Genomic DNA, 21,389 nt, shown 5'->3' with positions numbered 1-21,389 from the left:
GTAAAAACACCACATTCCTTGTATTCAGGAGTCCATGCTCTGCTCTCTCACCGGGTCCCAGCTCCCGGGCTCCTCCAGCAGTGAGGACTGCCGCCCCTTGAAGTCCGCACACCCAATCTCGGTAGATAGGGCAGGTCTTTGCCAGCTGAGCTAAGCCATTGTGTTGGTGGTGTCGTCTTTGTCCTTTCTTCCCATTGACAAGGGAGTCAGGCTACAAAAGTGAGGGTTGTTAGCCCAGCGGAGTGATCTCTTGGGGCTGGAGGTTTGAGTGTATTTATTCCTTGGCTTCCTGGGAGCTGATTCCAGCCCTGTGCACCTCCCCCGCCCAGGACTGCCTGGAGGGAGAGACAAGGTGAGGTTGGGAAGTAGCCCTTGTGGGGATTTGGGGCCCACATGCTAGGGTACATGTGGGTGTCCGTGTCAGAGTGAGATGGGAGGCTGGGCAGGATACCCTCGTCTCTGCCGATGGGACATCCCTGCAGCCACCGGGCCTCCCTGAGAAAGGGAGCTACTGACAGGTGGCCCTCCCACCGTGCTTTCCTGCAGCACATCGACAAAGTCTTCAAACACAAGGACCTGCAGCAGCAGCTGGTGGATGCCAAGCTCCAGCAGGCCCAGGAGATGCTCAAGGAGGCGGAGGAGAGGCACCAGCGGGAGAAGGATTTTGTGAGGCTTGGGCCCTGGGGCTGGAGGGTCTGGGAGGTGGTGGGTTGGGTTCTGGCTCGGGACAGGCTGCTGCCTGGCCAGACCAGGACACTTTTCGTCAGATGGCAGTGTGAGCGCAGGAAGCCTCGCTGGGCGCTGGGGCATGTGGCTGAGAGGAGGCCAGGCAGCCCCTAGGGGGATCTGAAGGTGTGGGGTTCTGTCTTGGAAACAGCTCCTCAAGGAGGCAGTGGAATCCCAGAGGATGTGCGAGCTGATGAAGCAGCAGGAGACCCACCTGAAACAGCAGGTGAGACTGTGTGTCCTGACCCTGTGCCTAAGGTCCCCTCGCCGTGACCAGTCCTTGGGGAGGGAAATAGGACCACCTTGACTGCTGTGTGACCTTGCCGAGCCTTTATTCCCTCTGGACCCGCCAAGCACCTGTAGTGGTGACCAGGTGGCTAGGTGAGCTTGAGGGACCTCGCTCCTGGTTGGCAGCACTTGCTGCTTTGGAGGAGGCGGTGATGGGAACGGTTGTTTTTAATTACACAAATTGTACTTAATTTAAGAAGAAAAATTTGAAAACAAACATAAAGGCAAAATGTAAGGCAACAGAAATCTTGCTTTCCAGGCTTAGCATTTTGGATTCTGTTCTTTCAAATATATAGTTTTTGTTTTAAAGAAAAATGGTACCTCCGTAGAATCATCAGGTCAGAGGTCCAAGGATGGGCCTGACTGTGCTAACCAGAGATGCCCCCCAGAGAAGCCTAATCGTATCTCTGGGCTTCTTTTTCACCCAGCTTGCCCTATACACGGAGAAGTTTGAGGAGTTCCAGAATACTCTTTCCAAAAGCAGTGAGGTGTTCACCACATTCAAACAGGAGATGGAAAAGGTAACAATGTCCAGCTGCATGTGGCTTCAGGGCACAAGTTGCTCTGAGCACTGGGCCTGTCCTCAGGAAGCCGCAACCTCTGGGGTGCCTTGTGTGGGGAGCTGTTTACAGTAAGCGTGGTTGATAGCAAAGGTGGCTGTAAGGAGGCATCAGAACCTCTCCCTCTCAGGCATCACTGGTACGTGCATCCTTCAGGTTGTCCTGGGGAAGGGGCAGCCTTGTCATTTCCTGTTATTGGTGGTGGCATTTAACTTGAGATGTCCTGGTGTGGCACCAAGGGCACCGACTGTGCCTGTAATGCCTTGCTCCCTCAGGACAGTTCCCCACCTCAGAGACACAGATGCGTAGACAGTCTGGCCCCCTGACCATTTCTTCTGTCTGCCCCACAACCCAGATGACTAAGAAGATCAAGAAGCTGGAGAAAGAAACCACCATGTACCGGTCCCGGTGGGAGAGCAGCAACAAGGCCCTGCTTGAGATGGCTGAGGAGGTGAGCTGAGTGTGTGTGTGTGTGCGTGCGTGTGTGTGTGTGTGTGCACACGCTCGTGGGCTGTGGGGAACACTTTGTGAGTGGTCAGCCCTTTCCTGTACTTCTACCAGCAAGTCATGCAACTGGTGTAAGATGAAGCTGGGACTTATCGGGTCCATCTGTCCAAGTCCAAAGGCACTGCCAGCTGTTTCCTTGCGGGAGATCGTGAGCCTAGTAGTAGGTCTGCAGTAGAAACAGAGAGAACAAATGGAAGGAAGAAATACAGGAACTGAAAAACCAAGGGGTGCCAGTGATGCACACAGTTTATATGCAGAGTGGCTCAGCTAATTTGATTTCATGGTTTGAGATGGAGAAGGGAACTAATTGCTGGAGTGGCTACGAATGCCAGACCCTCCTGCATATTTTAGATAATGCCAGTTCATCGAATCTTCTCAAGCTCTGTGAGGTTAGTGTTCGTAGTTCATTTTGACAGATAAGGGAAAAGACTCTAAGGACAGGTCTTAACTTTGCCAAGGTCATATGGTGGATAAACGGAGAAACACACCATCTTTAAGCCATGCCTCTTCTCTGCATCACACTGCCCCCTACCGACAGCTATGTCTTGGCATACACCAGGGCTCTTTTCCTAGGAAGGGGCCAGCTTTGGACTCTGGTCTGCTCCCAGCATCATTCAAGTATGAATGTTTTCTACCAGGAGGCACTGTTGCATGGAGGTTTGATGGCACGGCACTAAAGGCCCCATTTCTCCCCCTAGAAAACACTCCGGGACAAGGAGCTGGAGGGCCTGCAGGTAAAAATCCAGCGGCTGGAGAAGCTGTGCCGGGCGCTGCAGACAGAACGCAATGACCTGAACAAAAGGGTCCAGGACCTGAGTGCTGGCGGCCAGGGCTCCCTCACGGATGGTGGCCCTGAGCGAAGGCCAGAGGCTCCAGCTGCCTCCAAGGAGCATGGTGGTGAAGGGCCCGGGGCCCAGTCGCCTAGCTCCCCAAGGGCCACAGAAGCTCCTTGCTGCCCTGGAGCACCAAGCACAGAAACAGCCGGCCACACAGGCCCCCAGGAGCCCACCTCCACCACCGCGTAGGGAGCCTGGCATGGGGTGGGCATGCTGGGAAGGGGGCAAGCAGCCCAGCCAGGCCTGGCCCATGCGAGGCTCCCGCCGCTGAGCAGTCCAGTGCTAAGGCCCAGGGTGCTCTGACCTGGCTGGCATCTGACACTTTGCAGTTTTGGATTTTGTGGGTCAGTTTTACATACATACGGCATATGTGCAAGGCCTCATACATTTCTATCTGTAAGTGTAAAGTGGGCTTGCACTGGAGGTGGGGGTGTGTACAGGTGAAGTCACTGGCTCTTCTAGGAGCTCGAGAGTCTTAAAGAGGAGCTGTCATCTGTAGCTGCTGTCACTGTGCTGGCAGGACAAGTGACTTGAGCATTCCCTGCCTGATTTGAGGCTCAGACCCCTCCCTCCCTGCCCTTTAGGGCTCATGACAAGTGACACACTCAGGCCTCGACTGTGTTTCCCTCGTTAGCAGGGCTTGGGCGGTCCTGGCCTTCCTCGCTCCCCTGGAAGCTCCTTTGCTTCTCTCAGCCTGGGGACGGGGCCCTGGGCAGGGCCTGGCAGGGCCCGCACAGTTAGGGGTCCAGCCGCTGTCCTGCCTCGGATGGAGGACCAGGGCGAAGTTGCTGTGGGCTGGTACGCTGTTAGAGAGCCCTCGGGCACCACGTCCCCTGCCCGTGGGTGGTGCCAGGACCAGGCCAGTGATGCTTCTCAGTAGCCTTATCATTCACAGGTGCCTCTCTAGCCTGCACAGATGATTGACAAGAGATCACCCAAAGGATGCTTCTGAAGGTTTTTGTTTTTTGTTTCTTAGTTTTGCACATGACTGTGTGGATCTGCGGAAGGGGGTATGGGTCCTGGAGCACTTGGTCTCTGGTGCCCCCGCCCTCACCACCCGACCTGGTACCTTTGCCACGTTGGTGCTGAGGTTCCCTGTTTGGTGAAATCAGATTGTGGTGGGAGAAGGAAAAGGGCATCTGATGGGTTTGCCACAAGCTTGCCTTTGTGTCTCAGTCCTGGGAGGCCACCGCGGATTCCCGTCACCACTGTCTCCGTGCCCGAGTTGCCGGGCCCTGTGCCCACCTGTCCCTTTGGCTTTTATGAGTGTTTCTGCTTCTAACCCCATCCCTAATGTGCAATCCTTGAGATTTGCCCTGGTTCCGTTGCCCAGGAAGTAAGAGCTGAGTACGTCCTTGACCTCCCAGCTCTTGTCTGACAGCTGAGGGGTAGAGTGAGGCTCGACTTCTGAGCCTCCAGAACTCCACGGGGCAGCTGCAGATATTTGCATCTGGTCCCTGCCCCCAAACTTGCTACTCTAGACTGCAAGTTGTGCTGGCTGCACATTTGCCCGGGCCTTAGCTGGCCTGTGCAGAGCAGTTTTCTGGAACAACAGAACAAGTATCAGATCTGGAGGCTGGGCTCTGCTGGGCACGAGGTACTACACCCACCTCTAGCCAGGCCTTGGCTTCAGTGCCGCTGAGGGAGCCGCCAACCACGAGGCACAGCATCATAGAGCTTTTCTTGCTGGGTTTCCTCGAAGCTCGTTCATTATCCCGTAGGCCCCCTTTATCCTGCACAACCAGCCCACTCCCCACACCTAGTTAGGTCCATCCCATAAATAGGTTCGTGAAGAGTATCAAGTACTCCTGAATCATGTTATAACTTAGACCAGAGATGGCCAACGAATGGCACACCATTTTCCCTCTGCGCCCAATGGCGGATACCACTAATTGGCCTAGAGTGTTTCCCACTAACCTCTTGTACGTCATTGTTTCTCAAGGTTCCCCCAGCAGCCAGTAGAAGGGTTGAGACTCATTTGCCATCCCTGGCTGAGCTCCTGCTCTCCTGTGGAGAAATGTTCCTAAGACTATTCCCTCTGAAATACCTGTATCTGGAATGGTCCCTCGATATGCCTTTTCCTGCCCCAGTAAGGCCTTCGTCCAACAACCCCCGTGTCAGGCTGAGACACACAAGAACTGCCGACCCCGTACAGGGTTTGCTGGGTTCTGGAAGCCCAGGGAAAAGGCAGAAGCTTCTGCCTGCCTGATTTAAATAGCAGGGGGCCTGCGGTAGCCCACATGATTGCCTCCCTTGCTTCAGCTACCTCGGAGAGCCTACGGAGCTGGGGGCGTGGCTGGTGGAGCCCAGTGTGGTGGTGGTAGGGAATCAAGGCTGTGCAGCACAGCAGCCCTCTGTGACCCAGTCTGACTTCTGTGGGGATTCGGTGAGCAAGGTGTGGCCCCAGCTGGGCTTCCCACGTCTGCAATCTAGGTCTTGGGCAAGTCGAACCTTTGCGCTCTACTCCAGCTGTGTCTAGGTATCCAGACCAGGCTGTAGATGGGAATCCCATTTTTTCTCTTCCTTCTCTCTCCATTGACCAAATCATACCAATCACTACAGCTGCTCTGCTTGTTCTGCTTTCCAAAGTCAACCCAGGTACCTGGGTGCCGCCCTCACCAGCCAGGAGCCTGGGCCAGATGCAGAGAAGGCGGCCTATCTGAATGAAGGCCAGCGCCTTCCTCACCAGGGCAGGTCCCACGCATGTGACCTCAGTTTTAGGACCAAGTGCTGTGTTGGATTCTTCAATTGCTAGCTTTTCCTCCAAGGGACCAGAGCTGGTGAGGCTCACAGCCCAGAGCCCTTGGCCCTGCTGGCGGTAGTTTGTGTTCCGGACCTTGTCCAGCTGAGAGCCTCGCATACGCTGGGTTGTTGAGAGGTAGCAGCAGCACTTTGTTATAATTTGTTTTCCATGAGGCTTTTGGACCATGGGCTGAGCTCAGGCACTTTCTGTAAGAGAATGTTCTGTCTGTAAAGATGGTTATTTCCATTCCTCCGCCCCCATCTCAGTGGCCGTGCTGAGGGCTGACCAAGAGGCCAGTGGAACTGCCTGGTGGCTGTGGGGGAGGGCCAAAGCCTGCCGAGCTGATTATCCAGCTGTGGCTCCAGCCCTCCCACCATGACGGCACAGAGGTGGTCACCCCAGGGACAGCCAGGTGTCTGCCTGGGGGAGGGGTGCTGCCTTCTGTCCCTGTAACTGCTTCCCATATGGCTCAACCTGGCCGTCCAGATTTGTTTTAGAGCTGTGCTGACAGCTTCTTTGTCTCCTTTTGGTATTCACAACAGCCAGGGACTTGATTTTGATGTATTTTAAACCACATTAAATAAAGAGTCTGTTGCCTTACTTGTTTCTCTTCTGACCTTTGTGGTTGTTAGTGCATCTGGATCCATCTAGCCGGCACTGACTTGTCTGGCTCTGCTGCAAAACTTTTGGCCGTGCCCAGCTCTTGTGCATCTTCCAGAGTGCCCCTTCCCCCCCACCCCGGGTGCCTTCCAGGAATTCCCACGGGCAAATGCATTTGAGCTGCCCAAGCAAAACCGTTGCCAAAGTTGTCACGGTGCTCATATACATAGAAAGACTCGATTTCTTTCATTCAGTCAGGTTACCCCTGCCCACCAAGGGTCAGGCTAGCAATGAAGGATACATTTGGTTGGTTGGTTAGTTGAGCAGTCTGAATACCCAGTTCTGGGCTTGAACTCACAACTCCTAGGTTAAAGGTCCCATGCTCTACCACTGAGCCAGCAAGCACCCTGGAGTGCTTTTAGATGCAGAACCAGTGGTTCTGTGGGAGCATAAAGGAGGCCACTGTCCCCTTCAGCAGGGAGATGGGGGTAGACACCTGGAAAGGAATTATGACCCAAAGGGCAGGCAGATGTTTGACAACTTAGTAGTGAAGTAGTTTACCTAGAAATGCAGGCGCACAGGATGGGTAGTGGGAGGTCACCTGGAGCCTATGTGCCAGGTTACAGGGCAGGAGTGACCACTAAAAGCATTTAAATAGAACATTGGGAAGATCCACGAGGAAGGCATAAGGTAAGGAAACCAGAGAGCTAGGCATGGGCCAGTTGAGGGCCAAAATCAGATGGCTGGACGCTCATCACTCCTATTCATGGCTGTCTGCCACAGGCGGCATCTTTTGGCATTGACCTGCCTCTGAGTTCTTTTGATTCTGTACATTCCTTGAGAAGACCGCATTCTGCATGGAATTCTGAAGAACGGGCTGGTTTCCTAAATACTCTTGTTCACCCTGCCAAGCCAAGGTGCAATAGTGAGGCTTCTGTATCGGGGGGCGGCGGGGGGGCAGGCATCCTATTGTGGCTTCACCAGCATCCTCTTCTCTCTGCAGCATGGGTTGGTCTGACAGGATGGTATGTGAGTGCCCAGCAAACGTGGCAGAGACAACTCAAGGGCCCTTCCCTCCAGGCTTCCACAAGCAGATGTGTCCCCACTGGCTATGACATCCTCTCAGAGCCTCTGCCTCTTCTAGTCAGGGTCTAAGTGGGTTGATACTTTTCTGTGCTGACCACTATGGTTCCCATCAAAGATCCATTGGAAGTTTTTTGCCCTTCCCCCCTACTCGTGCTCGCTTGCTTGCTCTCAAAAAACAAAATTAAGGGGCGCCTGGGTGGCTTAGTCGGTTAACTGTCCGACTTTCGCNGAGAGTGCTGCTATGAACATTGGGGTACATGTGCTCCTATGCCTCAGCATTTCTGTATCCCTTGGGTAAATTCCTAGCAGTGCTATTGCTGGGTCATAGGGGAGTTCTATTGTTAGTTTCCTGAGGAACCTCCACACTGTTTTCCAGAGGGGCTGTAGCAGTTTACATCCCCACCAACAGTGTAGGAGAGGCTGCCCCTACTCTTGAAGCTCAAAAAGCCTCTCTGAGAGTAGTTCAGCGTAGGGGTGCCCCCGGACCTGCCACCATTTTCCCAGAGGAGCCCTGGTGCTCCTCTCTAGCAGCTGGAGGACAGTGACTTCCCAGTTGTCCTCTCTTTTTTGTATTTTTAATTTTTAACATTTATTTTTGAGAGAGACAGCATGAGCAGGAGAGGGGCAGAGAGAGAGAGAAAGAGAACAGAATCCAAAGCTGGCTCCAGCCTCTGAGTTGTCAACACAGAGCCTGACGTGGGTCTTGAACCCACAAGTTGTGAGATCATGACCTGAGCTGAAGTCAGACACTTAACCGACTGGCCCACCCAGATGTCCCTCCCAGTTGTCCTCTCTGCCTGTGCAGACCCCTCCCTCCCACCTCTGGTTATTGAAAAAGTCCTGAGTTGATGTGTCCCTTTCTGGGACAGCCTAGGTGTTGGAAGAACCTAGGATAGAGCCCCTGCATGGGTGCCTGCGGAAAGGAGGGTTGGTAGGGGAAGGTGGACAAGGGCGCTCTGCACTTTCCCTGGGGCAGTTATTTGAGACTGCAGGGCAGCCTGGCCAAGGATAAGGCTGTCTCTTGTTGCCTCGGATGGTTCTCTGGGGACCTGAGCTGGGAGCCTCTGCCAGGTCTTTAAATAGCTGCCCCATTGATCTGGCCTCCCAGGCAGTGCAAGCAGCGCTGGGTCGGCCTGCATATGGTGCTCAGGTTTCCCTCCCAGGGGCTGGGGTCAAGTGCCAGGTAATCGTTCGGATTTCCCTCTGACCTGGTGCTTCCCACACGTGTCTACTAGAACTGGAAAAAGGGAAGGAGGAGGCTTGGTCCCATCACTTCCTCAGTGGCTGAATATAGCCTCCACTGCTTACCAGTGAGGAGTGTCAGTATTGTGGAGGGAGTGGTATTGCCCTCAGACTATAACTGACTTTGAGCACGTGGGACAGTCACTTCCTGCAGGATTGTTACAAGGATCAAATGCACATGGACCTGGACTCAATAGACGGTTGTCTTCTCTTGCAGTTTCTTCCTGCTGCTGCTTATAGGCTTATGTATATATATCTTGCAAGCTTATATATATATATCTTGCAAGCTTATATATANTCCATCTCCCTCCACCCTGGCCTTCTGACAACACCAGCACCATTTTGTAAGGGACTGTAGGGTCTTGCGAAAACTGATGGGAAAGTGAGATGTTTAGATTTCCATCACACAACGAACATGGTCACCTTAGTTCAGGTGGGCAGATAAAGTCCAGTGAAAGGGACAGCCTGGTAACTGTTATAGGCTCCTCCTATCTTACCCCGAAGCACTGAAAAAGGTCACTTTCTCTTTAAATGCAAATTACCTCCTGTAAGCCCTGCTTCCACAAGCTCTGCTCCCTAGGAGAGGAGCGCTAAGGGCGGGCGCAGGGAAGCACGCAGAAGCCTCACTCCAGACCCCAAACCTCCAGGTCAGTGGCCCGCTTCCAGGGTGTGGGGGGTGCGGAACATCGCGGGTCTGATGCTCCGTTTCGGATCCTGGCTCCCCAGCTGAACGATCCATTTGGCACACGGCTTTGAAGACCGAGCGTAGGAAGTAGATCCCAGGTGGCCCCCCGCCATTCCTGGGAAGCAGGGGCTCCTGCTCCAGTTCTTCTATCCTGTCTTTAATTGGGCCAAGCTTCAGCAACGCAAGGCAGAGGACGTGCTCCTATCTCCTCTCCACCACACACCCCCCTCGGGACCAGCCTGCCAGGTGCCGATTTCAATTCTTATGCCCCCTGTGCCACCACCATCCTAGAGTGCAGACCCAGGCTTGGTGGCTGCAGCCTTGAGTGAGCAGCCGGGGAAAGCCCCTTAAAGGGCCCCGGGGCCTCCATCGGGAGGACCTCGGCAGACCTGAGACTCAGGGGGTGGAGCTGGACTGGAAGCTGAGCGGTACCAGCCACAGGCGCAGCCATTGTTGGAGGCCGAGACAGCCAGCTGCCCGACCACCCACCCCACCCTGGCCGCAGCTGAAGCAGAGCAGGGCCTTGCTGACTGGGGAGGGCGAAGCAGCTGGAAGCCTGTCCCAGGGAACTTCTGGGAGTTGCCTGCTGTTTGCGGTTAGGGGTGGGCGGAAGAGGAGGGATGCCAGTGTAGAAGTAGGGGAACCACGGTGAGCCCTGTCCCACAGGCTGTGGCTTCTCTCCCCGTCCCCCATCCACTGCTTGACACCGAGGTCTTCCAGGTGCCCCCACCCACACCTTGGCCACCTCCCTTGCTGACAGGGTTTGTCAGCATCTGCCTGGACAGTTGATTAAATAGAAGGTCTAGTTAAGACACCCCTAATCCTCAACTGGCCTTTCCTGCCGGCTCACATCCACCCTTCCCCCCNCCCGGGTTTCCTCTGCCAGCTCCACCCCTCAACTCCTGGGACAGGAAATCCCAGCAGCAGAGGGAGAAGCGTGTCTGGTCCAGCCCTTTCAGGCGGGGCTCAGGTTTTCAGCTAGAGCTGGAGGGCAGGTGGGGGGCCTGGGGTGGGCCACAGGAGGTCCTTCACATACACATCCGAGACCCCAGCAGTGAGACACTGGCATCTGGCCCTGCCCATACAGAGAAGGGGACAGAGGTCCCAGGGCCCTTCCTTTGCAGCTCTGGGTTGCTGGGTGAAGTGACGACTTAGCCTCTCGTTGTCTCAGCGGGACGTGAGGCTCAGCCAGCATCCGATGGAGGATAAGAAGAAGAAAAGGAGCCCGAAGCCCTGCCTGACGCAGCCAGCCCAGGCCCCGGGCACACTACGAAGGGTCCCTGTGCCCACCAGCCACAGCGGCTCCTTAGCCCTGGGACTCCCTCATCTGCCGTCCCCCAAGCAGCGAGCCAAGTTCAAGAGGTGGGTGCAGAAGAAAAGCAAGGCGAGAAGGGAGGGACCCCTACTCAAGCCCTGTGGGAAGGAAGTAAAGCCAACCTTAGCCTAGTTACCTAGCAATGATTGTTGCCTTCCCTTGGGGCTAAGAACTGAGAGATGCCTCAGACCCAGTGCTTGCCCTCAGTGTAGGGAAAAGGCTAGATGGATCACTGGGACCCCACCCTGTGCTGGTGCCCACCCTGTGCTGGTGCCCGGGAGTGTCATGGAGCAGGAGCTGGTAAGGGGATGCTCAGATGTACAATTTCAGTTTTCTGCTTAATTTTTCTTGATGATAGGGAATTTGCATCCTACCCTAAACGTGTCCCTGTTTGTTTCCCACGAAACACAAGGTGTTCTTTCTCCCATTACTGTGCCTCCCTGTGGCTTTGTACACCCCTGCCCAAGAGAGATGGGTGGGGACGGCCGCAGTAGGGTGTTGCTGAAGCTCAGGGTGGGCGCAAGAACAGTAGGAAATGCAACAGAAGAGAAGGGGTGGGCAAGGCAGGACAGGCTGGGAAGGGTCCTTCAGTGTTATCCTGGGGACAAAGGAAAACTCAAAACGGTTTTGAAGTAGAAGAGGGACACAGAAAGACATTTTTCGGAGAGGTGAGATGGCTCTAGTGGCAATAAGGAGTTACTGTCCCCGGTGAGGACAAGTGATTCACCCAGGGTCATGGGAGGAATGAGTGCGGGGCTCAGACAAGAACCCAAAAGCCACCTTCCAGGCATGGTTCTGGCTGTGAGTGTCAGCTGCAGAGAAAGACTTCCTTTGAGCTCTTCTGCCTACCCCTCTCCACCCACTCCCTTCCCTTACTAATCCTGGTGTCAGGATAGAACAGAACAAACATCCCTTTCTGTTCGGGAGTAGCTAGGAAGACGGATTAGTGCATAGAGAAATGGCATAAAAGACCTCCGGGTCCCAGGCCGCCCCCACATGGTGACCGTGGTCCATGCTCACCCCACCCAGGGTAGGCAAGGAGAAATGTCGCCCGGTGCTGGCCGGAAGTGGGGGTGGCTCTGCAGGCACCCCGCTGCAGCACTCCTTTCTGACCGAGGGGACGGACGTCTATGAGATGGAGGGGGGACTGTTGAACCTGCTCAATGATTTTCACTCGGGCCGGCTGCAGGCCTTTGGTGAGTCCTGTGGGCTGGGCTGAGAGGGTGGGGAGGGGGGTGGGGCGCGGCCCAAGGGCCTGGTCCCTGGGCGGGCGGCTGGGGCCAGGGTCCCAAGCTGCTCCCAGGGCTCAGACAGGTGTTGTCCAGGGAAGGAATGCTCCTTTGAGCAGTTGGAGCACGTGCGGGAGATGCAGGAGAAGCTGGCCCGGCTGCACTTCAGCCTGGATGTGTGTGGGGAAGAGGAGGAGGAGGAGGAGGAAGAAGACGGGGTCACTGAGAGATTGCCTGAGGAGCAGAAGAAGACGATGGCTGACCGCAACCTGGACCAGCTGCTTAGCAATGTGGGTCGGGGCTGGGTGCTTTGGTTCTTGGGGGCTTTAGAGGGTGGGGGAGGCGCATGATCCTAAGACTAGTCCTGGGCCCCGTGGGGGGTATGTGTGAAAAGCTGGGGGTACATGGAGCCTCAGCCCCCACCAGAAGATGGCTGGCACAGCATCTGGGTTTGGGCCTGGTGCCTCTCTTAATGCAAACCTCCCTTTCTCTCTGTTGACAGCTGGAAGATCTCAGTAACTCTATGTATCCTTTTCAGGGGATCTTGCAGCAGTGGATGTGTGTCCCCACCTCCCACAGAAGAAATCAGTTTTCTTCTCCCCACCACCTTCTAGTAGTATTTACAATATAACCAACATCTTCCCTTTCAGTCCTGCTAAAGCAGACTTAGCCACAAATGGCCCCCACGCAGATTTCTCCCGAATATCAGGAGGAAAGTAGTTGCAGGGAACATGATTTATCTACTTACGAAAATCTGCGCAAGTGAGGCCCCTGGCTGGCTCAGTCCTAGGGCCTGCTGCTCTTGATCTCAGGAACATGAGTTCAAGCCCCGTGTTGGGCTTAGAGCCTACTTAAAACACAAAAGCCAAACAAAACCAGAAAAATCTTTGCAAGGACTTTACTGACACAAATCCATGGCAAAACGTGTCTGATGTCTTTCTACTTTTTCAACATTTGGCAATTATTTTCACTGATTTAGATGATCACCGCAGGTCGTCCCAGCCAGAAATTGTGCCGGTGCACGTACCTGCACGATCTAGACCAAAAGAGAAGGGGGGAAGCCACCTAGCAAGAAGGGCAGGTGTGGACTGCCGCCTGGACCACGGACCACCTGAGTCCTTCGCCCCTGCCCTTTGCGCAGTTGAGGAAGCTAAGCCTGTTCGGGATGGGGGAGACAGGGCTGGAAAGGCTGGGGTCCCAAGCGTCGCAATCCTTGACTGGCACAGACAGAAGTTGCACCTGGCCGAGAATGCCGAACCTGAGGAGCAGTCAGCTGTGTAGGTGGCGGACCCGGGCCCAGACTGCCTCTCTTATCTCTTCAAACTGTGACTTTTTACGAACTCGATTGGGCATTCCGCGGCCCCCCAGGTGCTATGGGGGAGGGGGGCGCTGGGTGAAATTAAACCAGAAAGAAAGAAAGACACCGGCTCCGTGTGCTCCCTCCCCTCCTTGCGCCTTTACTCGGCCGGGTCCCCGGCCTCCGCAGAGACACCCCTGCGCGACACACTGGTTTGGGCGACTCGGGAGCTGTAAACGCCAGCATAACTCTGTGAGTTGGAGTCGGGGGCAGGCGCCAAGACGCTGCCGTCGGAGGAGCGTGGTTGCCGTGGAGACGGCGGGGGCGGGGACCGAGCGCAGCGCGGACTAGTGACGCACAGCGCAGGCGCCCGGCAGGCGGCCGGTCTGTTGGCGCCGGGATGGAGCGGGAGCGGTTGGTTCGCGGGGCGTTGGTGCTGCAGGTGCGGGGCGGGCTGGGAGTGCAGGATTCCCACCCTGGGGTCTCGGACTGGGGTCTCGGAACGAGATGAGGCTTCGACGTTCAGTCACTTACCCTCGCGCCCGCGTCCGGAGTTACAGACCCACCCCCACCGCCCTGAAGAATGCCGGGACCTATGGACCCCCACCGGCCTTCCACTCCCGCCACACGTTCCTGCGGGATCCAGGAAGTGGCGAGAAGGGCCTCCAGTCGTAGGGGGGGGATCCAGTCCAGCATCCTCCCCTGAACCCCCGGAGACTGTCCTGACGCACAGGGTCACCTATCCTTAGAGTCCCTGGGATGAGCTCTCAGGAGAATCCCCCAGATGCCCCAACTTTTGCAGTGATAAGATTTTTCTTTCCCCTTATTCTCCACACCAGGCCTGCGTCCGGGGTTTCTTGGTCCGACGCCACATCCAGAGACTGCGAGAGGAGTATGAGGCTGTTGTACGAGAAATCGAGGGTGATCTGGGCACGCTTCAGTGGACTGAGGGCTGGATTCCCAGGCCCCAGTTTCTCCCAGAGGTAGTACTCACCCCAGTGGAAGAAGGGGGGGAGGAGGGGCCTGGACAGGGGGTTCAAGGAAACGTTAGAATCCACCTACCTAATAACAACATTTTTCTCAATGGAAGGACAGCAGACTCCACTACTTGCATCCCAATCCTTAACCCTTACTGCCTTATGTGCTAAATGTTGGCACCCAGATATTCGGAAGGTTTAGCTGGGGGGTTCTCCTACTTCTGATTCCTCAGAAAGCGAAATCCCATCGGACCTGTAAACCCCAAGGGAGGGCACCAAACCCAGAACAGCACCGGCGGGGCTGCTTCTCACGAAACGAACCTGAGAGGGAGGCTGTCTTGGGGGAGAAGATGCTGAAGCAGTCCAGAGAGAGCTCGGCAAGCTCAGGAAGTCTTCCCTGCAGAGGCAACAGCAGTCCCTGGCCTCGGGACGAGCACAGCAGGTCAGCCAGGAATCCCAGCCAAGAGGAGACCAGAGACACGCCAAGGATGGAGAACCCAGGTACCTCTCTGCCCAGACTGAGGGCAAACCCCTGACACTCTCTGGGCCTTAGCGTTCCCATCTGAAGCGTCAGAGGCTTGTGCTAGGGAAGCCGGATCTCTCTCCTTCCCGATGCCTGGTTGAGGGCAACTAAGGGGCGGGCAGGGAGAGAACGTCAGGACCAAACGGCAGGCCAGTGTCCCGTGTATATACCCCTAAAAGCCTTCTCCCTTTTTTCCTCCCCCCTTCATAGAAGCTGTAGGTCCAGGACTGCCCCACAGCCAGCCCGAGCTCCAGGAGCTCCAGCACCACCACAGCCACTTGGCCATGGAACTGCTGTGGCTGCAACAGGCCATCAATAGCCGTAAGGAGGTAGCCACTAACCCGGAGCCTTATCTGCACACTTAGGGCCAAGGGAGGGGGTTAGGGAAAAGCCGCCTGCTACGCTCAGGCAGTCCCGCCTGGTACAGTGTCTTTTCTCTTCTTCAACAGTACCTAATTCTCAAACAGACACTGGCATCCCCGGAGGCAAGCCAGACAAGAGACAAGGCCAGCCTGTGCCCAGACCTCAGGGCCCAGACCTGTGAGAGGCCTGGGTCACAGACAAGCCCGCCACTGAAAGACAAGTCGTACAGAGACAGGACCACGGAAGGGCCAGACCATGTGGGTAACTCCTGCTGGAGGCTGAAGTCACAACCCCACAAGTGCCTGGAAAGCCTGGCCGCTCCAGACAAAACCGCTGCTGGGGTCAAGTGCAGGGATCCGTGCAGCAGGAGGGCTGGAGCACAGCTGCCCACACCATCCGATAACCAGGTCTCAGAGAACAGGCTCGCCGGAGAGCCACACCGTGGAGAACAGCCCTCGGGAGGGCCCAGCCTGCCGCTGACCAGAGTCCCGGAGGACCAGATCCCCAAAGGCCTTGAACCCCGGGGCTGTTCTGCAAAAGCCAGGATGCGGGTGGCCACACTCTGTGACGACCCAGATGTTGAGGACAAGTGCCCCAGAAAGCCAGAATGCAAAGAGCCTGAATGCCAGAGAGCCGGGCCACAAGAGTTGGACCTCTCAGAGGACTGTGGCGGCATCTGGGATGAGACCTTGGCAGAGCCTGGAGGCCAGGACCTCTGGAAGACTAAACCACCCAAGGGCCAGATCCCTAGCGAGAAAAGCTCCAGAGGTAGAACCTCCAGTGAACCTAGCCATGAACAGTGGAACAACCAGAGAGCTGTATCCTGGCGATCGAGGCCACCTAAGAAACTGTCTTTGACAGAGTCTGCCCACACAGAAGAGGACCACAGGAAGGATAAGTCATGGAAAACAGGACCCCCAGGCTAGACCCTGGGGAGCCAGCGCCTCACCCTTGCTCCCTGGTACTAGCTCTACCTCCTGCCCTTGGCCGTTGGTGGCTCATGGGGCCAAGAGAAGCTGGAGCAAAGAGCTGGGCGCCGGTATAGGGAGGGGAGGGAGAAGGACACTCTTCCATCCTCTGCCTGTGGCTTACTCCAAATTTGGGGACAGGCAATTACCTGGGGTAAGTAAAGTGGGGAGCCTGGTGGAGAATAAAGGTTTTTCTTGGATTCTGCACCCGGCTGTATTCATCTCCTGCCTCTGTTCAAGACACACACTGGGCCCACCAGTTCCTTTCCTGTGGGCATGGGGCATCTTCCCCAGGGCTGGCCGGGAACCACAGTCCAGGGGCAGTCTAGCCCTCCTTAGAAACAGTCCCCAAAGCTGATCCACCTTTGAGCTCAGCCCTTGGGCTACAGAGTGGCAGAGAGAGTTTCTCCGTCCGTCCACTACAGGAACATCTGGGTTTCAGTGCGGTCTCTGCCACCGCCTCCCTCACCGAGCCCCAGGGTCTTCCTTTCCAGTACAGCGATCAGATCCACCCTACTCTTGTGAGGCCCCACCCAGGGCAGACTGGATGCCACCCTGAGCACAGACAGATGCTCCTGCAGTCTCTCCCCACCTTCCTGGGCGAGGGTGCAGGGCTCCACCTCTGATCGGCACTGCTCCCAGCCTGCCTTAGTTGCCTGGCAACAGCCCTGCGTCTCTTGCCGAGGACACACTATGGCCGGTGGCGGCAATCCAGCAGCCAAGAGGGTAGTGGTGTACCGGAATGGGGACCCCTTCTCCCCAGGCCGCCAGCTGGTGGTGAGTCAACGCCGCTTTCCCACCCTGGAGACCTTCCTCTGCGAGGTGACATCGGCTGTGCAGGCCCCAGTGGCTGTGCGGGCCCTCTATACGCCTTGTCACGGCCACCCCGTCATGGACCTGGCAGACCTGCAGAACGGAGGGCAGTATGTGGCTGCTGGCTTGGAAAGATTCCGGAAGCCGCGGTGAGTGGCCTGGGGCTGCTGAGGGCCGAGGGAGGGAGGCAACGGCAAGAGCAGTAGCACGTGTTCAGGACTTCGTATGTACGCGCAGGCCCTTTACCTGTTCTCTCCTGGAATACGGCAGCCCCACGCGGGAGGCGGTCCTATCCCTTTTGTTTAGAAGGAAATCAAGAAAGTTAAGGACACCTGCCTATGTACACAACAAATGGTGGAGCTGTGGCTCCGGGCAAAGTCTGATGTTTGTGCCCATCACAGTCAGGACCAGAACATTCTCCTGCGGGTTGAGCCCCTTTTTGCAAAGGCTCTTGATTGGATTCCACCACCACCACCTGCCACCAACAAACACTTAAATGCATCTTAGCACTTCCTCCTTGCTGTGATCAGGCCCCCTGTGCTCCCCACTGCGCAGGGGCCCTCCCTGGTGCATGGTGGGGCCTTGCCTTCCAGAATGGAGAAGGGAACTGAGTGTCTGAGCTTCCAGGTGCTCCTGAGCTGTTTGTTGTAGGTAGCACATGGAGCCAGGGGTGGGAACCTGGGCCCTGTCACCTGGTACTTCTGTGTTACTTTAGGTGAGTACTTAACTTTTGAATCTTCTAGAAAATGAGATAAAACCTCACAAATGAGAAAACGTATGAGATACAGCAAGATGCTTAACAAACTCCTTTCTCTTGACCTTTAATCTTAATGGTTTGTGTCTGAGACCCCAGTCTGTTTGGACAGTCTGATGCAGGGCCCTGAGACAGGGTCAAGGGCCAGTATGTGTCTGGACTGAGGTATCATGAGACTGTCCCAGTGGGAATGGACACCTGGTAAGCTGAGCCTCAGACCGTCACTCTGGCAGCTGGGGTGTTGAGGTTCCAGGCTCCCGAGATGACCTGTGACCCATCTGTCTTTTCAGCTCTTTACCCCCTGGACCGAACGCTCCAGGCAGAAAGAGCAGCAGACTATCAGTGAGTGCCGGGGGGGAGTGCTGGCTTCTAGCCCTCTGTCTTCTCACCCCTCTTGGGATTGTTTCCAGTTTGGTCTGGGAAGTCAGGGGCCCTCAAGTAGCAGGAACTGCCAGTCCCGTGGGGAGGGGACATGGGTGGGGGGACTTTCACCCTCTCTGGAACCGGCTGCGACCCCTCCTGGGGTGCAGGATTTCAAGATGCTACCCCTTACCCCTTTCCCAGCCTCTCCCTTTACCTCCAGGTTGTGGTCCCCAAAGGGAAGAGTAAGCTGTAAAACACATGGGGGCAAGGGAATGGTTGGAATGTGACTTACGGGAGGCAGAAGCTCCCTTTGGTGAAAGGTGTGACCAGTCCTGCCTGTCCCGCCCTAACCCCTCCTTCAGCCACCCTTCTCCCCCCTAACCGAAGGCCTCAACTCTCTCCTGATCTGGGGGCCTGACCTGGGTTTCAGGGTCCTCCTGTGACTCAACACCCATGTGATGGGGCCTGTGGACCACGGCCACCTCCAGGTTCCCCCTGCTATATCCAGTGAGTGCTGGCGTTGGGAGCAGCAGCATAGATCTTGTTTCAGTAAGACCGCGAAGATGTGGGTGGGATTGTTCCAGAAGCCCCTGGTCTCTGGTGGGGATATAAAAAGTCCCGACATGCCTGATGGGTGAAGATGGACCAATGTTCTTAGACCATCTTCCGGCCCCGCGCTACCCTTCCTCCTCTCGTACACGGGAAGTTCTGGGGACCCTTCTTACCAGGCTGCTTTTTGTCACAGCGTGTTCAGGAATGGGGACCTGCTAAGTCCCCCATTTAGCCTGAAGCTGTCCCAGGCTGCCAGCGAGGACTGGAAAACAGTGTTGAAGCTCCTGACCGAGAAGGCCAAACTACAGACCGGAGCTGTGTGCAAGTGAGTACAGGGCCTGGGGGGACCCAAAAGTCCCTGGAGGAGCTCCCTACTGATTTCGGCTGTCCTTGAGGGCAAGAAGGCAAAAGAAAAGCACGTTTCCCCCAATGGGACTTCCTTCTATGCTGAGCCGTTGGAGCCAGGGCAGAGCCCAGGTGACTGGCCCAGATGTCCAGAGGGCCAGTGGCCACAGGGTACCTTGGAACAGCTGTACCCACCCCCATCAGTCTGCTGAATATGAACAGGCATCTTGTCCACCGGCCCTTAGCCACCTGCCTCTCCCTCCCAGACTCTGCACCCTGGAAGGGCTCCCGCTGTCAGCAAGAGAGGCTCTGGTGAACGGCCATTACTATGTGGCTGTGGGAGAGGATGAGTTCCAGGCCCTCCCCTATCTGGAGCTGCTGGTGCCCAGCCCCTCACTGCCCAGGGGCTGCTGGTATGTACGTGTGAGGTGGGGGTGGCAGGTTAGAGCAGCGGGGCGCCACCCTGATTCCACGTCCTTCTCGGCCTACTATGAACCCTTCTTTTTTTTTGTTGCAGGCACCCTCCGGACCCTAAGTCTAGGCCCCAGAAGCAGCGGGTAGGTGATGGGGGAGGCCATGGGAGGCAGGAAAGAAGAGGGGCGACTGGCTGACCTCTCCCTCCTCCAGCTCAGGCTCTCACCACACCTCCCTGCATCCTCTCAATGACCTTGTGAAATAGAGGTTATCATTCCCATTTCCTAGTGGAGACACTGAAGTTCAAAGGAGTGAACTCATTTGTTCAGCATGACACAGTGATTGAGTGGCAGGGGCCAGACCAGAACCTGGGCTAAAAGACAGCTCTGCCAGGCTCTCTGAAGATCTTTAGACTGAGTTGCTGGTCCTAATGCCTTCCTGGCAGCTTGGATGTTGGGAGAGAAACTGACATATCTGGCATAGCAAGATCCAAAGGAGCTTATCTGCTCCCCAGCTGATTCCAGACCTGAGCCCTCCCAAAAGATGAGCCAGTGTGCATTGGCTGGGAGGGGGGGGCGGTTCGGAGGACACAGCCTGGCTTCACTGGGCCTTTTGAGTGCCAGGCACCAGCTGTTCTGTCCCTGGATAAGGCAACCTGATGGGAAGAGGGAGCCGGAGGGAGCGCACAGGCTATGAAGATGGACGGCATCTCCCCAAGCTCCCGCAGACACCAAGGGCACTCAAGCGTGGCCTGGCAGGAGAGAGGGCAAGAGCAGCCAGTACCCATAGCCCAAGCCCAGTATTCCCTCTACAGGCCCACGGCTGTGGGGCACAGGCAACCCAGCCTTCTCCAAAGGAGCCGAGCCAAATTGAGCCATCTGCTTTTTATGCCAGACGCGAGCAGGCCATTCAGCCAAGAAGCAGGCTCCCCACTCTCTCATTTCCATCAGGTGAGGGGACCTGGGCCCCTCTCACCCACCCTCTGACAGTGACACAGGATGGGCCCTGCTATCGTGGGAGAGGTCCATGGGGGCAGAATGCCAGGGTACAGAGCCGGCCTTGACCTCAGCACGGATCTTTCCTGCTCCCCCATGTGCATACCAGTCCCTGGCCTCTTTGCGGGGACCTGGCAATATGAAAAGAGGCGCAGGGAAACCCAAAGCACTGAAACTTCAGCGGGGGGGGCTTGAAAGGGATGGGGGCCGAAGGCCTGCCTGGGAGCTATGCTGCCATCCTCTGAGGTATTAGGGAAAGTGGAGCAAGGCTCAGGGGAGGGCGGGGGCTGGGAGAGGTCAGGGGAAAAGCGGCTCCTCAGCCAGGGCATCAGCTGGCACCGCGTCCCTCATTAGGAGTCCAGGGAGTATACAGGGCTCCCCGCCCGCGGAAGGAGACAGCAGGGGCCCAGGAAGTGCCGGATGAAGAAGCCGCCTGCGCGGAGGAGCGCCTGGGTCAGGTGTGCTGGGGCTGCCAGCAGTAGGTTGGTTCAGCAGTTCTGGGCTGGACTGGCAGCCCCGGGTCGCGGAGCTGTTCCCCCTTGGGGCTGTAAGCGGATTGAACTCCCCAGGCCTGACCTCCTACCTTGTTAAATGAGAAGCAGATCCAAATTTCTAAAGTCTCTCCTTTTCCTGGGGTCAGAAACTTCAGCTGAAGGCTGGAGGAGACAAGGGATGCTGATGCTCCGTTCTGCGCGGCCTCCCGTCCCCTCCAGAGGGCACCGCAGAGGGTGGCCGAGGCCGTGGGCCTGGGAAAGCAGCCTGGGACCCCGCAGCGGACTCAGCCTCAGCCCCGCCTCGGCCGTCTCTGGTGCCAGCAGCTCCAGCCGGGAACTGGGGCGGCCACTCTGCAGCCACCGCTCGTCCTTGCCTCCAGCAGCCTGTTCCAGGGGACCCAGCGCCCCACCTGGCCTCACAGGATAGCCTGTAGCCCCCTCAGCCCTGCCCCACTCTTCTCCCAAACCCGCACCCTAGTCGTACTCGCCTTCTGAGCAGTGCAGCCCTGGCCAGAGAGCCAGCCAGCCTGGGGGGAGAGGCTGCAACTCGGGAGCAGGTCCGTCACAATAAAAGAATACTTCCTCTCCTCCATCTGTTCAGTGCGGGTTTATTTGAGGCTACTGCTCGCCAGGTACTGCGCGCAGGGCCGGAGTGAGGTGGGGCTGGGCCCACAGGCGGCCCTGAGAGGGCGGGCAGGTGAGGACTCCTGGCCA

The 21,389-nt window shown here is 56.6% G+C and overlaps 4 protein-coding genes across 5 annotated transcripts in view; all 4 read left to right on the top strand.

Moving 5' to 3' along the window:
- Nucleotides 1-6,260, top strand: part of TXLNA (taxilin alpha) — a 13,749-nt gene extending 7,489 nt beyond the window's left edge. Inside the window, exons 6-10 of the mRNA XM_077763529.1 lie at nt 547-666; nt 878-952; nt 1,443-1,535; nt 1,930-2,025; nt 2,780-6,260. Coding sequence (XP_077619655.1) covers nt 547-666; nt 878-952; nt 1,443-1,535; nt 1,930-2,025; nt 2,780-3,106 — 711 coding nt within the window. The 3' untranslated portion in view covers nt 3,107-6,260. The remainder of the gene's footprint in view (nt 1-546; nt 667-877; nt 953-1,442; nt 1,536-1,929; nt 2,026-2,779) is intronic.
- Nucleotides 6,261-9,176: 2,916 nt separating this feature from the next.
- On the top strand, nt 9,177-13,236 carry CCDC28B (coiled-coil domain containing 28B). Of its 2 annotated transcripts, none has more exons than XM_077763528.1 (6): nt 9,177-9,235; nt 10,445-10,635; nt 11,618-11,784; nt 11,914-12,107; nt 12,320-12,342; nt 13,044-13,236. In XM_077763528.1, the coding sequence occupies exons 2-6, from the start codon at nt 10,472-10,474 to the stop codon at nt 13,096-13,098; spliced, it is 603 nt and encodes a 200-aa protein (XP_077619654.1). In that variant the 5' UTR covers nt 9,177-9,235; nt 10,445-10,471; the 3' UTR covers nt 13,099-13,236. The 2 variants fall into 2 exon arrangements, with proteins under 2 accessions (XP_077619654.1, XP_077619653.1); XM_077763527.1 differs by having other exon boundaries at nt 9,179-9,519.
- Nucleotides 13,237-13,300: 64 nt separating this feature from the next.
- IQCC (IQ motif containing C) lies at nt 13,301-16,120 on the top strand. Its single transcript, XM_077763526.1, has 5 exons — nt 13,301-13,556; nt 13,954-14,097; nt 14,325-14,592; nt 14,825-14,943; nt 15,064-16,120. The coding sequence occupies exons 1-5, from the start codon at nt 13,515-13,517 to the stop codon at nt 15,901-15,903; spliced, it is 1,413 nt and encodes a 470-aa protein (XP_077619652.1). The 5' UTR covers nt 13,301-13,514; the 3' UTR covers nt 15,904-16,120.
- Nucleotides 16,121-16,462: 342 nt separating this feature from the next.
- Nucleotides 16,463-21,243, top strand: DCDC2B (doublecortin domain containing 2B). The gene is given in 10 exon segments (XM_077763502.1): nt 16,463-16,907; nt 17,803-17,854; nt 18,306-18,382; nt 18,621-18,752; nt 19,039-19,185; nt 19,290-19,329; nt 19,905-20,136; nt 20,536-20,639; nt 20,895-20,946; nt 20,949-21,243. Coding segments are annotated over 10 exon segments (1,266 nt in total). The 5' UTR covers nt 16,463-16,638; the 3' UTR covers nt 21,110-21,243.
- The last annotated feature ends 146 nt before the right edge of the window (nt 21,244-21,389 follow it).

This window comes from Crocuta crocuta, unplaced genomic scaffold (genome assembly GCF_008692635.1).
Source record: "Crocuta crocuta isolate KB4526 unplaced genomic scaffold, BGI_CrCroc_1.0 scaffold214, whole genome shotgun sequence".
Classification (NCBI taxonomy): Eukaryota; Metazoa; Chordata; class Mammalia; order Carnivora; family Hyaenidae; genus Crocuta; species Crocuta crocuta.
The sequence above is the reverse complement of the archived record's forward strand: the minus strand, read 5'-3'. Positions and strand labels throughout refer to the sequence as shown.